Raw genomic sequence first — 16,929 nt, forward strand, 5'->3', positions numbered from 1 at the left:
GCTTGATTGTTCGATGATCACGCTTCAGAAGCTTTGCAATTTTGAGACTGCTGCATCCCTCTGCAAGATATCTCACTATTTTTGACTTTTCTGAGCCTGTCAAGTCCTTCTTTTGACCCATTTTGCCAAAGGAAAGGAAGTTGCCTAATAATTATGCACACCTGATATAGGGTGTTGATGTCATTAGACCACACCCCTTCTCATTACAGAGATGCACATCACCTAATATGCTTAATTGGTAGTTGGCTTTCGAGCCTATACAGCTTGGAGTAAGACAACATGCATGGAGAGGATGATGTGGACAAAATACTCATTTGCCTAATAATTCTGCACTCCCTGTATGTTGTTAAGAAAGTCTCCCTATGATCTGGTTACTTTGTGTCCACAGAGCACTAGTTGGTAAAGTTACAGCTTACCAAATTATGACCAAAGTCGGCGTTACATATGTGCTCATACTATTAGCTTATGTGAATGAAATCAGTTTAACATCTGTGTTTTGGACTGTGTTGCATGTTGAATAATCTGAGCCATTTTTCATTCATCTCCTTTTGTCACCAGTCACCATCATGCGGGCACGCCATCTGTTATGAGAAGTGACACAGACACACGCGGGTCATCCGTAAAGTCATTATGTGTAGGTGTCACTGACCGAAATGAGTCCCATCCACGGTACATTACAGCAGTGGCATTAGGGTGGAGTGCTGAAGATAGAGATGCAGGCTTAGCGTCGCAACGCTGAGTCACCCACAAACTGGACACTCGTAAACAGTGGGAGCTCCACTCTTTTTTTATTTATCAGTGTAAGTATGCTATCACTCCTCTCTACAGAAAGAAGTCATACATACTGTATTTTAGCACCATGATATTATACAGTGAACATGACTACCATCTAATAACAGCTCCACATAATTGCGTAAAGTGACACTGACGTTATCAGACTGAGTGTCAGCAGTTGTGTCATTAACCTTAAAAAGAGGAAAACGTTCGTCACTCATCTTTATAACCACTTTTTTTAAGTTTAGAGTGGGAGTTGAGGTAATTGCATACAACTATCTCAGGGGGAGGGCTGTGGCAGATCATTGGAACACATCACTAGCTCGCCTTTAGAGAGGAGACTTTAAAACAGATGTAGTTAACTTCAAATTTCTTATTCTGTCCCAACAAGCAGGCGAATGAACATGAGGGAATACGGGTGGCAAAGTTTCAAGGGTTTCATTTTCAGAAATCCTGCTGTTGTCGACCAGGTAGGACTGCATAACTGACTGACCAGACTTTCACTGGATAACTTACAGCATAATAGTTTCGCAGAAATAGACTGAGGAAGAAGACACTTGTCTGTATTTAAAGATCATAGTATTTTTTTTTTGTTTTTGATGTAACTGTCACATATTTAGAAAAAAATGGTTCAGCTGATAAATTAAACCAACTTTCTAGTATATAATTACTAATAACTAATAATTATTATAATGACTGATATCTTGTGTCCTGGTGTTGATTAATTAATATTTAAATCATGTACCATACCATTGTTCTACAACAGACTCTTCTTTCTAACATCTTTATTTTTTCTGAAAGTCCTGGTGAATCCAATAATTGCTTACACACGTCACAAGTTTTACAAGATTACAAAAGTTTTGAACTTTTTAAATGAGCAGGATCCACGTGTGGACGATGGGGATGAGAATACTGAGCGTGGTAACTGGACCAGTAAGAAGGAGTACATTCTCTCTATGATCGGATATGCTGTTGGTCTGGGAAATATCTGGAGATTTCCGTATTTGGCATACAAGAATGGAGGGGGTAAATCAGCATTTATTTTCTAATCCATTATCCAAGATTCTATTTGAAAGCAACTATGTTTTTATAACATTTGTTTTCCTCTTTACCACCAAATCCTTCATTTTGAGCAGGTGCCTTTCTTATCCCATATTTCGTGATGTTGGTGGTGGTTGGAATTCCTCTTTTCTTCTTGGAAAGTGCCTTGGGTCAATTCTGCAGCCAAGGTCCAGTTAATGTATGGAGAGCAGTGCCATTAATACAGGGTAATTTTAAGGGTTTTTTTTTTTTAAATAAAAGAAAATGTTATGAATTAATCAACATTCCAATAAATATAAATGTGCATTTTTTAATCACTAGGTTCTCTGGATTATTATTTGCTTTTCTTAAGAACTGCTTGCAGGTCACATGAATTATGAACAGTACATTTAATCAGGCTTGTGGCCAATGCAGAGCTGTGTCACCACAAATCAGCCCTAAACTCTCCTTAATAAGGTTTTTGGTTAATGGTCAACTGTGTGACCAAAAACTGACCCCAAACCCAATTTTTTTAATGACAGCTTTAATGAGGATTACAAAATTGTTTTATGTTCTTCAAACAAACAAAAAGAACGCTGCAGTGTAATTAAAGAAACTGTAATAAGCAAAGTCGAGAGATTTTTAAATTACTGCAGCAAAAAACAAAAATAACATGCTTTTATGTATGATCAGTAAACTTAGACACACTTATTATGATTAGTTCAATCAAAAACTCATTTAAAAAGAGACAGCTTTTGTCTGGTGAAGTTTCCGATAATATTTTTTAAATTAATAGTGTCTTTTATGCCCTATCTATCCCTTCAGGTATTGGTGTTGCCATGGTTGTGGTGTCTGTAATAGTGTGTATTTATTACAACGTCATCATCTCCTACAGCCTGTACTACATGTTCGCCTCAATGCAGTGTCCTCTGCCGTGGTCCGGCTGTTCCAGCTGCGATGGCAGTAACTGCAGCACCACGCCTGAAGGTGCATACATTATATTCTTGTATTCTTGTAAAGAGCAGCTCATTAAATCTTCTGCTCTGCGGTATCTACATCACCACATACACTGATTTAACATAAATTGATATCAGTCATAAAGATTATAAAGTATTTTGATGTGGTTTTGAGTCTCAGTAACCTAAAATGTAAATATTCTGGAGAAATTAAAGCACCCACTACAGATCCAATCACAGGTACTTGTGTTGTGGTAAATACTGATATAAGATTTATATTTTGGACACTCACAAGTCCTCTCTCTTTTTTTAGTGTCCTGTAATGTAAGCGGTGTTTTGGTTACCAACTGGACTCAGGAAAACAGCAGCTGCTCTTCGATACAGACTTCGAGTGAGCTGTACTGGGAGTAAGACTCAAACACTCGTGCACACAGGCATAAATAAAAGCACTTGTCACACTGTTTGTACAAATACACGTGTCTTCTTCTTTGCAGTAATGTGGCTCTGCAGAGGTCCAGTGGTCTTGATGAAACGGGGCCAGTAGTTTGGCACTTGGCTCTCTGTCTGCTGCTGACCTCCATAATTGTTACTGCTGCGCTCATCAAAGGCATCAAATCATCAGGCAAAGTACGTCAAAATCCTCCGTGTAGATGGACTCCTGTTCGTTTTTGTCCAACATACAAATCCACACATCTATTTAGAATAATTTAGTTTGTGATATTAGCTGTTTAGTTTCACAAACTAACTGTATGTAAAAAGTCTAATAAGCATATGATAAGTGAAGTCACTGTGGTGTTTTTTCGTATATCAGCAGGGTGTGACTCCCCCTGCTGATGACCTCATATATATCATACACATTCTCAAGGACTTAATGCTCTCAATTGCTAGATTTAAATTATGTTCATAACGTAATTTTTTAAATTATGATCCCATCCCACTATTTTCTTCGACTACACCAACTCAGGTGTCATAGGACAAAAGGTGCCCTAAATGCATATATATATAGGAGAACCCCAAGAGAAACTACATAGGCATCAAGACAACAAGCGAACTCCACACATGGATTCAAAGGCAAGGGTGCTAATTACTGCACCACCATGGTGCTCCAAATGTTTTTTCCATTTTAAAATAACAAAAAATAAATAAAAAAAAGACACCACATGCTTTATATTTTCTATTGTGCCTCAGGCAGCTCCACACCTTGTTTCTGTTATCCAGTTTAAAAAACTCAGGATGGTTTTGAAACCTCTTATCAACAGTCTATAGTGCTGGTGTCCTTTTTTAGTTTTGAACGATTTTATAGTAATCTGAGAAAATATTCCCTTAGTTTCATAATTAGCTGAATGTACTGAAACAGGACTGATATTCATCATCTCATCTAACTCGAAGCAAGTTTAAAGTGTTAAAGTATTATAAAAATTAGTAAACCAAGAACAACAAAATGACAGACTGCACTTTTCATATGCGATGCTAAACTGTCAGTACTGAAATGCAGAGGGCCTGACATATTTTAGAATTTAGGCTTAACAAATGTAACAAAAAGCAGTCTTTTGCTTTTCCTGCAAAGTAACAAGTCTTTGTATCTCCAGGTTGTGTATTTCACTGCTACCTTCCCTTACGTGGTGATTGTGATCCTGCTGATCAGAGGTGTGACTCTAGAGGGAGCCAAAGATGGGATCGAGTTCTACATTGGTTCTCAATCCAATCTGACCAAACTGACTGAAGTTCAGGTAGAAACTCTCACTGTTCATGTGCAATCCAATAAAGTTATTTGTTATCTGAGAAAAAAAACCTCTTAATGAGCTACAGTACAACTCTGTGTTTTAGGTGTGGAAAGATGCAGCAACTCAGACCTTCTACTCTCTCTCTATTGGCTGGGGTGGACTCATTGCTCTTGCTTCCTATAACAACTTTCACAACAACGTGTTCAAGGACTCGTTTGTTGTCACCCTTACTAATGCAGGTAGGGCCCTCTCTAACAACATTTTAGAAAGAATGAAATTGTTTTTGCATTTTCTTTTATACATTTCCTGATTTGATCTCTTTCTAGGGACCAGTGTGCTTGCAGGCTTTGCCATATTTTCAATTTTAGGACATATGGCTCACGTCTACAAAACGCCAGTTTCAAAAGTGGTAAAGGAAGGTCAGACATACAACACCAACACACTCTTATCATTTGGTGTTAAATACTGCCATTCTGTCAGCTTTGTGCTTTCAGTTTTGCCTGTTTAAACAAAGAGTGCGACTAGGTTTCAGAAATTCATGGGATCCTTTACAAAGAGTGCAAGACTCATCTCATTGCTGAATATTGGCAGTATTTTGGCAGTATTTGATATCCTGCAAACCATAATAAGCTGGATAAACCATGTTGGTTCCAGATGATGCTACCAGATGATTTTTACCTTTTTATTTGTCTTTATGCAGGGTTTGGTCTGGCTTTCATAGCCTATCCAGATGCTCTGTCTAAGCTCCCCATCTCGCCGCTGTGGTCCATTTTGTTCTTCTTCATGCTTTTGACTGTTGGTTTGGACTCCCAGTTTGCAGGAATAGGTTAGATCTGAAGCTTCAGTTCAGTGTGATGTTTGCAGAACATTCAGCCCACTGCTGTTTGATCTACACAAACTAAAATCTCTCTTCTTGTCGTTAGAGGTGATAACGACCTGCCTGCTCGACGCTTTCCCCACAGTCTTCAAATCCAAACATGCCTTATTAACTGTAGCGTTATGTTCTGTCCTCTACCTCCTGGGTTTACCATGTGTCACAAGGGTAAGTCTGTCTTAGCACAACTTTCTGTGGCTGTTATAAAATAGTTAACTTGCTCAGTCTCTCTGTATAAATGTATAATGTATAATGGTTTTGTGTGTTTTTCATGCATGTGTGTATCATAGGCAGGCGTATACTGGGTAACCCTAATTGACCAGTTTATTGCCAGCTGGGTGCTGCTATTTTTGGTGCTTTTGGAGATTATTGCCATCTGCTACATTTACGGTAAGTACAACAATCTAAGTTTGTGCATATGAAAGGTGACTGATGGTCTTAAATTCCAGGATACTTATATTCTTCTTCCATCTTGCAGGGGGAAACCGTTTTATTAAAGACATTGAGATGATGATTGGAATGAAGACTTCCACATTTTGGCTGTGGTGGAGAGCATGTTGGTTCTTTATCACCCCCTGCATCGTAGTGGTGAGAACACAGTGCTGCCTTGTTTGCTGTACAAGAGAATTTAAAAGGCAAAAGCATTGTGTTAATTAAAAGTATCGACTTTTATTAACGTGCATAGGTGTACACAAATATCTTGTAGTTGTTTGTCTCCACCAGTAGTGAACTTTATGTTTTTTTTGTGACTTTTGTCTAGTTCCTCTTGATCTCGTCTCTGGTTTACTTTGAACCCCCTAACTATGGAGGTATCCCCTACCCAGACTGGGGCATGAATTTAGGCTGGTGCATGATTGCATTTGTCCTGATGTGGATCCCTGTTGCTGCTGGGTATAAGCTGATAAAGGCAAAAGGAAACCCCTGGAAGGTGTGTACTTGTGCAGTGGATTGACTGTGGATTATTCTTGTCTTTTTCTACATTTGAAAGATTGTAGTAGTTCTTGAACTGCTTGGATCTTTTTTTTCAGTCAGTCACACAAGTGATTTGTGAGTATTAAAATAAATACACAGTACTAAAATTTACGCTTCTTATATTCTGCAGCGTCTGAAGTCACTGTGCTCGCCATCTGAGGAATGGCATCCCTATTTGGACGTCCATCGAGGGGAGCGCTACTCAGAAGAACGCTGCTGCCGTAGGAACAACAGCAAAAATAAAGCAGAAGTTAATCTGAATGTAATCTCCAGTTCGTGGCTATAATGAGGCTTCTCCTGCGTTTGCTCTATGAATACCTTGTTTTGAAAGTTCTGAAAGTTAAGTCATTTTTGACCTCTGGGAGGCAGAAAGCAGCTGAAATATAAACTCACAGCAGAACTTACATGTAAACTTCCTGAAACCTGAGCGCTTTTTTGGGATGTATTTTTAATTCTACAGTCTGTTTGGTAATAGTTGGATCAGTATCATCTTTCAAAAGAAAGTAATTAAAAAAAAAGAACTATGTCCTTCGACAGGCAGAATGGGTTTATTTAAGAGCACAATGCAATCAAGTCACCATTGCAAACAAAGTGTGAACACTTTACTGAGCAGAATGATGTAATGATGTATATACTGCATAACAGCTGAGATCTAATGTTCCCAAATGAGGATGTGGACTCTTCTTACTATCTAAACATTTCTTCTTTCTTCTTTTAGAAGAAATGTCTGGGTCTTTTCCCCTTTTTTATTACCTATTGTATACTGTATATGTCCTGCTGCAGCTTGTGTGAGTTCATGTGTTTACAGAAAAAGAGAAGACTCAATCACACAAACAAAGTTGACATGGAGAAAAAAAAAAAAAAAAAATATATATATATATATATATATATATATATATATATATATATATTTAATATATGTATTACTTGATAGGGCATTATTATCAGGTGATATTTTATTGGCAGTTTTATGTTTTGTTTTGTTTTGTTTTTTTGTTTTTTATTAGGAGAGATTGAGTCTGTGTCATTAACTATGCTTGTCTTTAAAGCACAGTTCTTTTTCCTGTCACTCATATGCTGATATTTAAATGTAGTAAATAAAAATGCAACTGATATTTTTTACAGGATTTGTCATATTTGATAAGTAGGAAAAGGAAACAATCAGATGTTTTTATTTTAGTCTGTTTTTGTGTTTGGTTAGTTGGTTGGTTGTTTTATGTGTATATATATATATATATATATATATATATATATATATATACATATGTAAACTGGTCCTTTGCAGACAGGACTATATTATATAATCTTGCACCCTCCTTTGAATAAATCTGACTTCCACCCTGAACAGAGACTGTGTGATTACGATGATAACAAGCAATCATGTAAGATTTTGTCTCAGAAGCTTCTTAATCACAGTTTGCACTGATGTCTTCCATTAATAATAATACTGCTTGGGTGTGACCTGAGTGTGTCACAGTTGGGTATTTTCACATTCTCAGGGTAGCCGCTTCAAAAATTAGAAACACAAGAAATGGAAAAATGTGTCAAATGAATGCATTTTCACTTGCAAACTACAATACAAAGCATTTTTCCCAATACCATTTCCAGTGGCTAAAAAGGAAAGAAAAAAAAAAACACTCCAAAGCACTAATCACTAAAGCTGCTTTCTAGAAATAGGATCATGAATTACTTACAGCAGTACTAAAAACTCAAACGCACCTGCAGAATCATTATGATACATGGAAACTGGTGAATGCTTTTCATTGCTGTGCTGATAGTATTTTCACCTGTGCCCCCGCACCTTTGTTCAACAACCCCAAAATCCACAAAGAAAAAGTTTATCAAAGTTATCAAAGTTTATCTTATAACAATCCAGGAACCCTTTTAGGTAGAGCTACATTTTGTGGGTGATAACTTTCAGACAAATGCAATGACTCAGTTGCTCTCCACACATACTGTTTAAATCTAAGTATCACTGGTGAGGACCCGAACTTAAACATATCTAAACCTAATTGAAACATTTTTTTAAATTCTTTTTAATTATTCACCAAATGCTCAAATGTTTCACATCAAGAAGGTGCAGGGTTTGAATGCAGTTTGGGGCTTTTCTGTGCAGAGTTTACATGCTCTCCCAGTTCCTGTGTGGGTTTTTCCAAGTGCTCCAGCAGCCTCCCACAGTACAAAGGCATGCATTGGGTTGGGTTAATTGATAACTGTAGGTGCTAATGTGAGTGTGAATGGTTGTCTGTCTTTTTGTGTCAGCTCCAGGGCACATTGGAGATCTGTCCAAAGTCTATGCTGCCTCTGCTCTGTAACCCTGAATTGGATAAGCAGAAAAAAAAGGATAGATGGGTGAGTGGAAGCTTTGACAATTAGGGAACAAAGAAAATTTCAAACTATCACACATCAAAAACAATTTACATTAAAAAAACCCAAAAAAAACATTCATTTTTACCTTTCTCCAAAGTACAGGGTTGGAATGGTGTTCAGGTTATCCTACTAAAATAACTGGTCATTCAAACCCAGACTATAAAGAGAAACGAAAACGCTGGTACCTCTGACGGCTGACTCTACATACTCAGTGCAGATATCCACGCATTTTTATCCACTTTTCCAATTCAGGGTGGGAGTTGGTCTGTAGCCTATGTCAGCTGGGGTACATCCTAGACAGGTTTCCAGTCTGTCGCAGGGCAAACACAGACAGACAACTATTCACGTTCACATTCACAACTAAAATTTAGAATCACCAATTAACCCAAATCACCAGTTAATGTGTTTGTTTGCATGTGTATGACTGCAAGTGTTGTTTTAATGTGGACATAATAAGAGCTGAGATATTTGAATAATCTGCTGAGAAATGCTCTGTGCTGTGTTTCTAGTTTGTCTGTATCACCTGTTTTATCATCTCTGATGGCCGTGACGTGCATCACACTGTTATTACAGCGGCTGCACTCTAAGCTTTTGTTAAGTATGTTTCTGACCTCAGCACACAAACTGAGGTCTGGTCAAGTGCCTTTAGTTTAAATCATCTTCTGGCCACTCACACTTAGTGTATTACAGCCTATGTTGCTGAAGGACTAAATAGCATACAATTGTACACCTCAGAACTTCCAGTGGATGCAAGAGGTGGTCATTTTGTGCTGTAAAATAAGTAAGATTTTGAACTTTGATTTATTGTAGTGCTAATATTCAGTGCTGTCACACCATAATAACAGAGCCATCTATGCCCCAGCTTCAGTACAATCTGTAACAATGGCAGTTAGTAATTGTAACTCCTAGTAAATAGTAAATTTTGCTGTTTTTTAAAGCTGCCGTCAAAGACGCCAGCTGCTTTGTAAAAAGAAAAAATGCTAACAATACAAAAAAAAATGACTACAACTTGTGCATCCTCTTAAATGTTACTTTTTTGCATTAACACTGGTAACAAACAGAAATACATTGTATTTATTTTTCATAGTTTGATGCAGGCACTATACTAATAAAGACTCCAATGGAAAGCCACAAAAGCAAACAACAAATTTAAATGTAACAGTTTACCAAAAAGACTTAGAAATGAGTCACATTTGACAGTATAGGCTGAAAAACAATATAATTATGCAGTATAATTAAGGGTTTCACCTTTTCTTTTCTTTTCTTTTAACTTCAAGCAGCATCACCTACGGGCAAATCTGTCTCTGAAAGAGGTCACAGACAGTTTCGTTTCTTTGAGTCCAGACAGTCTTTTATGCAATTTGAATAAAGAAAGTGATGAACTAGTTTGTCTAAATATGACTCATATGACTGTTCTTGCTGGAAAGATGTTAACAAGCTGTAACTGGTTATGTAATTACTTTTTCGCATGTAACTACTTGTTTTTTGCAGTTTCAAAATTTTATGTTCTTTTCACTGTTAAAATAGCATATGATATATCTATACATACGTTATATAAAATGTTTAATATACAACTACAACTTTCAGGAACTAATAAATCACCTAATATTTTGGGGAGAGTTTAATACAGTACACACACTAAACTTGTGCCAAATGTATATGTGTTTGAAATATGTTTACTGCATGAATTGATAACTTTTGCATCTCCAGGTTGTGTATTTCACAGCATCTCTCCTTATGTGTTGATTCTGTTCCAGTTGAGAGGCGTGACACTGGAGGGAGCTGAAGATGACTGAGAGTGCTACACTGGTGCCAGTTTAAGCTTGGCTAAGCTGCCTGAAGCACAGGTAGGGACCTTAATATACCCTTATACAACACAGTGGCCATGGACCATTTCTTGTGTTTTATTGTGTACAAGTTTGTGCATTTGAGTGTGACGCCACATAAATTCACTGAAAAACTGTTGAGACATTTGAGTCTGGGCCAAGTTTACAAAAATATCTGTTCTACTAGCAAAAACAGTTTTGTTGTTGTTGTTCTTTTTGTTTTTGTTTTGCATGTCTATTCCCAGATGATATGTGGTTCACGCGTACAAGATTAAGTTCCTAGTCCACTTTTTAGAGTGTTGATGAGTGGGTTTCGCCCCTGGCCGCAAAACATGCCGGTGAAGTCGTCCAAAGTCCACACCACAGCTCCAGCAAAACGGTTCTGCTTCAACCACTCAGTCTGCAAAACAGAAAATAAACCAAGTGTTTAATCAGCTTAAGAAATTAAAATTAAATAATGTAAATAAATTTTTAAAAAAAAAGATTACTTCACACCTTTGCCTGGAAGCTCTTAATATTGTCATATCCAATCCAGACTCCCTGGTTGTAGGCATAGGGCACGTTCTGGGCGTTGTCCCAAGCCTGTGTGGCTCCTTCCTTCAGGAAGGTGCAGATCTGGCGGGAAGAAAAGATTTAAACTAACATGCATGAACTCTCCTGCCTAATGTATGCATTCACACAGATTAAGAAATAGACCTCGTAGTAGGCCAAGAATCCAGTCTGACGAGTGAAATGTCCAGCAGGTCCAGGTCCCCTGGCAGGAGCTCCCACAGTTGTGTTAGAGGAAGCCAGGTGGAAAGTGTGGCCAAAAGTGGGGAAACCAACCAGCAGCTTCTCAGCTGGGGCACCATTGTTCTTCCAGTAATTCATAGCATAGTCCTTAAAACAAGAGAATACAGAGCAGTTTGTCTAACTCTTCCACAATAGTTTTTTTTTATTAACACAAAGCAGGAGTAAAAAAATGTTTTAGACCGAGGAATAATGACGCCTTCACTTACCACGTTGTAGTAGATCATGGATCCCTGGTCACTAGGGCCCTTATAGAGAGGGCTGCTCTCTCCAACATTATGTTCCCACGAACCATGGAAGTCATAGGTCATAACATGGATGTAGTCCAGCACACTTACAAACAAACACAGGTGCTAATGTTTAGTAAAGGCTGCGTTCTGGATGACAAATGTGGAGGTATGTAATGTGTGCATGTCTCAGCTCATGCGCTGTACTTACGCTCCAATCTGGGCAATCTGGTATGCAGAGTCAATCGTCTCCTTTCGAGCAGAGACAGCAGCAGTCAGCAACAGACGAGGACAACTCCTACAGACAGGCGAGGAACAAAAAGCAGTTACAGCTGGTACGTGATTGTTTTTCTTTTAAACACTGAGAAAGCCTGAGGTCACACCGTAGGCCTGTTAAAGTATAGATCAGTCGGGTGGCTTGTTCATGTGTTGCTCCCATCGCTACAGTAACAACTGCACACATTAACATTTAAATGGCTCTCTGGGTTTGCAGTCACCCACGCTGAAACATAAAGGATATCTGTGTGGATGTGGAAGTTATCAGAAGACCTGATAATAAAAACTGGAATCACTCAGTAGTCTAGATTAAGGGTGAAATTTCAGGAAGACAAGTGCAGCATTTTGGCAAGAGGTCAGTGATGTGATGACTCACCTTCATCTCTGCATTTTGTAGATCATAATCTCTTCTTCTTTGACTTTTGATATAACCATTTCTAGCTCGCCATAACTGGCACGACAGACAGCATACCAACACAACTGACCTGTAGCAAGACCGTGAAATGCTCCTTATCCTGAGGTGGGGAGCCGCGAGAACCAGGGTACTCCCAGTCGATATCCAGACCATCAATTGTAGTGACGCAGGAGGTGATAACACTTTTGATGAAGGTCTGACGATGGGCAGCAGTGGAAACCATGGTTGTGAACCTAGTAACAGAAAGATACACAATTTCAACTCGTGATATAGTTTTATCTTGGCGACAGTAGTGAACCTCAGGTCATTACAACATACTTTTGGGTGCCAAGGTTCCATCCACCAATGGACAGCAGAGTCTTTAGGTTGCTGTTCCTGTGAGCAGTAACAACATCCATGTTAAACTCTCAAAATTTGCTCTGTGCTTCTGTATATAAATACCCACATATGCCTTTCAGTTTATCATCCCTATAAGCATTTGTGTGTACTGGCTGGTTTTTCAAGGCCTGAAACTCTCCATAGAGTTTCTCATCGTTTCGATCGTAGGCTTTGATCATGTTGTGCTCCATTCCCGCAAAGGCGTAGATGAGATGGTCACAGAGACATGGGTCAATGTTGGTAGGGAGATAGTTGCCTGCCCCCAGATGGTACTGTGCCCAGCTAGTAAAATAACAGGAAAGGATGTACGATGTTCCTGCAAGACAAGGAATAGTTCTTACACTGTAACTGAAATGTGTCTACACACATCAGCCTAACACTGAGTGGATAAAAGACACAATTACCTAACTGCACATGTAGCAAGAGAGCCCGTCCTGCAGGGAAAGGAGATCAAAAAGGGTGAAGAAGGAGAAGGCAGGTTAACTACTCAGCATCAATTTGTATTAACCAGCTGAATAGAGATATTCTGTTTAAATGTAAGAAAGTTTTTGAAGTTCAACTTACCGGTGCAGATGAGTCTGTCCATGTTGCCTACTGTATCAGAGCAACATGAGGACACTAACGCTCTTTTATAGCCCTCACTTCTTCAACGTATGCGTAATATTTATTAACTATAGCTGATTTGGCTAATCAGCAAATGCGGAAAACAAAAAACATATTTGTTTGCGCAACACGAGCGTTTCGCTGATAACCTTCAGCATGCCTTTTGATAATGCGTTCGTAGGTTAAATCAGATCTCTTTGAGGTTACTAAAATGGGTTGTTCTGTACATCACACTCAATTTCTTAAATGCACTTTTCGCCTAAAAGGGAAAAAGTAACAGAGGCACTACCGGTGTCGCTTAAATCATTAGGAGCAAAAAATTGAGGCACTCAAGGCAGATTTGAAATAAAAAGCCTTCAGTTCAGTTAAAGAGGCACTGACACGTATCGCCATATATTTTGCCTTGCTTCCAATATCTAACTGTTTTTCGAGGGAAGCTCCTGTAAATTTCACTGAAGCACCATTTTCCAAGTACAGTTTGATAGTGGTGTTTATGTGGTTGTCCTCTCTGCTGCGCTCCTTATCATCCTCACACATGGTTCATGATCAGTTATTAATGTTATTCTTTACTTTAGAAGGGACATACAGACTTTTTGCCCTCTTCTATACTTGGAAGTAGATCAGTTGTTTTGTGATTACAATGGCAGATTCAGACAATGCCAGCCAGCTGGAGCCTTTTCGTGCGGCATGCTCTCCTTGTGTCCTGGGTTTTTGAACCCTGACGGTTGTGGGGGGGAGGGGAGGGGGGGGGGGGGGTGTTTATACATCCTATCTAGTCTTGATTTTTTACGACCTTGGAAATCTGCCTGCTTTTGGAGACTGACTTTGGGCCCTAACCAGCCACACTTCACACCAACATGACAGTGTGTTCATTCCAGGTGCTCTGGTTTTTTCCTGCAGTCCAAAGACATGCATGTTAGGCTAAATGGTGATTCCAAGTTGACCGTAGGTGTGATCATGATTGTGAATAGCTGTTTGTCTTTTTGTCTTAGCCCTGCAACAGACTGGCGATCTGTCCAGGGTGTACCCTGCCTCTCTTCTTATGACACCTGGGATAGGCTCTACTAGACCAACTGCAATGGATGGATCCTTAAGCTATTGTTTTATGCTTATAAAGCTTCATTAACAGATACTGACTTTTAGTGATTAAAGGAAAAAAATGCCTTAAATATAAAGTTATCCACACATGAAACCAAAAAAAGAATTCAATATGAACAGTCTTTACAAGTGTTACAAGTTATACATATGGGCCATAGCTATACTGAGTGACAAGTGGGGTGATGAGACAGGCAGTTTGCATGGCATGGATTCTGCCTTATATGAACTAAGTTTGAACTAAGTCTACTGTATGTGTCTCAGTTTGTCTCAGTTTGTTAGCCAATAATGAGCTATCTCAGGCTGAAGTAGCTCATTATTGGGTATTGAAATTTCAGCCTGGACTGAAGTAGTGGATTGGCTGGCATTGTCATCCCGAGAGCCATTACTAGGATAGAAACACAATCAACGCTGAGCCAGTATCTGAGATGTGCATCATCATACTGCAGTTTCCACACAATGCTGAGAAATATATTTTTAAAGACGCACATTATCACCTCCGAACAGCGGGTAGCCACTGCAGTTTCACCATTGCGCTATTCATTAAACTAACAGTGAAAGCTACACATTTTCCACTGATATATGTGGCTGCACCACCGTTGCTTCATTAATGGCAAGTACTGTGTATTATGGGCCCAGATATTTTTCCAGTAAAAGAGAGAAAAACATAATTTTTTTCCCGTAAAAGTCAGAAATATCTTTTTTTAGATTTTTAAAAGAGCAATAATTTATCCGACACCAGTCACCACAAGTTGTAATGGACTAGAAGAATGAGTGTATGTTTGGATAAAATGTGAAAAAAAAAAATGCACCACATCGATAAGTGCGCGGTAAAAACATGAGCAGAGTATTAGATGCACTGCTTAATATCACCACCAGAGAGAGTCAATAAGCTGCGTAGCAGCTGGGTCCATTTTGTGTGAGCTGTTAAGCAACAACAGGCTGTTTATCCACTGATCGTTTCAGTTCCCTCTGCAGTGATGTCATTTGCTCTTTAAAATAGTCAGAACTTTTAAAAGTCAGACGTACGCTGCAGGCAAAACAGGTCTCGACCTCTGAAACATCAGATCTTGTTCTTTTTTGCTGTACAGATAAATTACATTGAACCTACTGAACTGCAAACTAAACTCTTTCCTCTCTCTCTCTCTCTGTCTCTCTCACCATGGCAACCATGCACAGGGAGCCAGGCAATGAACACCAACCTGTTGCCGTCTCCCACGCAATAGACACAGCTGCATAAAGCGCACACACATACACAGACAGGCACACAGTGCTAGTTGACAGTAGAGTGACATGTGAAAATAGTGATTAATCCTGGTGGTGTTAATGTCGCTGTGCTGCACCTTCTGTTGGAGAGCAAGGACAGAGATGCTGAGCAGCTCCCATCTTCACTGGGGTTTAAAATGAAATAACTGTTAAGGTTATATTTGTATCTTCATGCCTTTGCAGCAGAGGAACTTATCAGATCATGTGAGCTTCTCAGATATGTGAGAGTGCATATTTAAAACAGAGGGAACAAATGGCGAGAACAAGACTTTTTCTTTTCAGTTTGAGCCTGGACGAATGTGAAAAATGAGCAGCGACCTCCGGGGGATGTAAAAACGGAGCCAGCGTGAAAGCTGCCAAAAACTGCAGTTCTTCTAATGGCCACTTGAGGCTGTGTCCAAAAGCAACTCAGTCCCGTGCTAAAATGTGCAGCTTTGCAGTAGAAATAATCACAATTACATCCAGGGGAAACGTTTTGTGCCTTCTGCTTTTTTACCCTTCTTGTTACTGCTGCAAGTGGGATGCCTTTTGTTCAATTTTTCATAGCTCACCCGTTTACATGTTAGTGAGAATTAAATACAGGGGCAGGGGCACTTTGAGTGAATGGTGGATGATGGCACAGGAAGCTGTAAAACATAGCTAGTTCAAGGTCAGGCCAGTGAAGTCAGCCTCTTAACTGCGTCTTTGCTTTTGGTGTCTTCTGGAGTGTTTTTAAGGAAATCTAATAAATAATATGACCTGATGTGTGGTTACATGTCATGTTCAACCAAGAACCATGTTTCTTAAAGCTGTTTATCAGCCTGCAGCCACCTTTTATTATACAGTGAGTGGTTAAAACTATCAAATGTGTACTGAAAGAAAAAAAACAAGATGAAAATGTAAATACTGTAAAAAGTGTAAACACTGCTCTCTGTTCAGTTCTCAGAACTGATCTCATTCTCCACCCTCACCGCCTCCCCACCCACATAATTCAGGCTTTTCAACAGCCCGTTGCTATTAGATACTGCTGGGCCTATCACCATGGCAGCAAATGCTCAATAATTTTCCCTCAACTATGTTTCCGTGTGCAAGCTCTCGCACATACACAACCCTCCCACATCACATTTAGCTGTGCAGAAACGTCCTTGAGTGTTCCCAGGTCCAGTTGGGGAACAGCCCACCTGCAAACAGAATTCAGATGCTGTGACAGGATCGAGATGCTCTGCCGCACATTAGAAGATGACTTGTTTTAAAATCATTTTTCAGAAGCAGGCTGTTACAGCATGACATAACGTGTTGCTGAATTTTTTTGTGCCACCATGCGCCCTGTGCATGTGTGGTTTTTCTGACGAATCGATCTCATTTCTTCCTGAAGTTTACAGAGC

General features: G+C 39.2%; 2 protein-coding genes across 2 annotated transcripts; one reads left to right on the forward strand and one right to left on the reverse strand.

Annotated features, from left to right (window-relative positions):
* Positions 1-561: 561 nt before the first annotated feature.
* slc6a14 (solute carrier family 6 member 14) lies at positions 562-7,167 on the forward strand. Its single transcript, XM_084928101.1, has 15 exons — positions 562-1,244; positions 1,656-1,800; positions 1,911-2,042; positions 2,620-2,781; positions 3,064-3,157; positions 3,245-3,377; positions 4,340-4,480; positions 4,578-4,713; positions 4,801-4,893; positions 5,175-5,300; positions 5,398-5,516; positions 5,639-5,738; positions 5,827-5,936; positions 6,109-6,276; positions 6,451-7,167. Exons 1-15 carry the CDS (start codon positions 1,173-1,175, stop codon positions 6,604-6,606), a joined length of 1,887 nt encoding a protein of 628 aa, XP_084784227.1. The 5' UTR covers positions 562-1,172; the 3' UTR covers positions 6,607-7,167.
* A 432-nt stretch (positions 7,168-7,599) lies between these two features.
* Positions 7,600-13,187, reverse strand: LOC146386902 (acidic mammalian chitinase-like). The gene is made up of 10 exons (XM_084927282.1): positions 13,166-13,187; positions 13,006-13,035; positions 12,712-12,917; positions 12,542-12,594; positions 12,290-12,456; positions 11,744-11,864; positions 11,515-11,638; positions 11,213-11,395; positions 11,012-11,131; positions 7,600-10,916 (listed from the first exon to the last, which is right to left on the reverse strand). The coding sequence occupies exons 1-10, from the start codon at positions 13,185-13,187 to the stop codon at positions 10,788-10,790; spliced, it is 1,155 nt and encodes a 384-aa protein (XP_084783408.1). The 3' UTR covers positions 7,600-10,787.
* Between the last annotated feature and the right edge of the window lie 3,742 nt (positions 13,188-16,929).

This window comes from Perissodus microlepis, chromosome 5, assembly GCF_051167445.1.
Source record: "Perissodus microlepis isolate ML-2025 ecotype Zambia chromosome 5, ASM5116744v1, whole genome shotgun sequence".
NCBI lineage: Eukaryota > Metazoa > Chordata > Actinopteri > Cichliformes > Cichlidae > Perissodus > Perissodus microlepis.

Excerpts from the sequence above, each read along its gene's own strand:
- slc6a14 (XM_084928101.1), top strand. The coding sequence starts at position 1,173 with ATGAACATGAGGGAATACGGGTGGCAAAGTTTCAAGGGTTTCATTTTC. Across the intron at positions 2,782-3,063 it reads CTGCAGCACCACGCCTGAAG|TGTCCTGTAATGTAAGCGGT; the intron begins GTGCATACATTA and ends CTCTTTTTTTAG. Across the intron at positions 4,894-5,174 it reads TTCAAAAGTGGTAAAGGAAG|GGTTTGGTCTGGCTTTCATA; the intron begins GTCAGACATACA and ends GTCTTTATGCAG.
- LOC146386902 (XM_084927282.1), bottom strand. The coding sequence starts at position 13,187 with ATGGACAGACTCATCTGCACCG. Across the intron at positions 11,865-12,289 it reads CACGGTCTTGCTACAGGTCA|CTGTAACTGCTTTTTGTTCC; the intron begins GTTGTGTTGGTA and ends ATCACGTACCAG. Across the intron at positions 11,639-11,743 it reads CAGATTGCCCAGATTGGAGC|TGTGCTGGACTACATCCATG; the intron begins GTAAGTACAGCG and ends TTTGTTTGTAAG.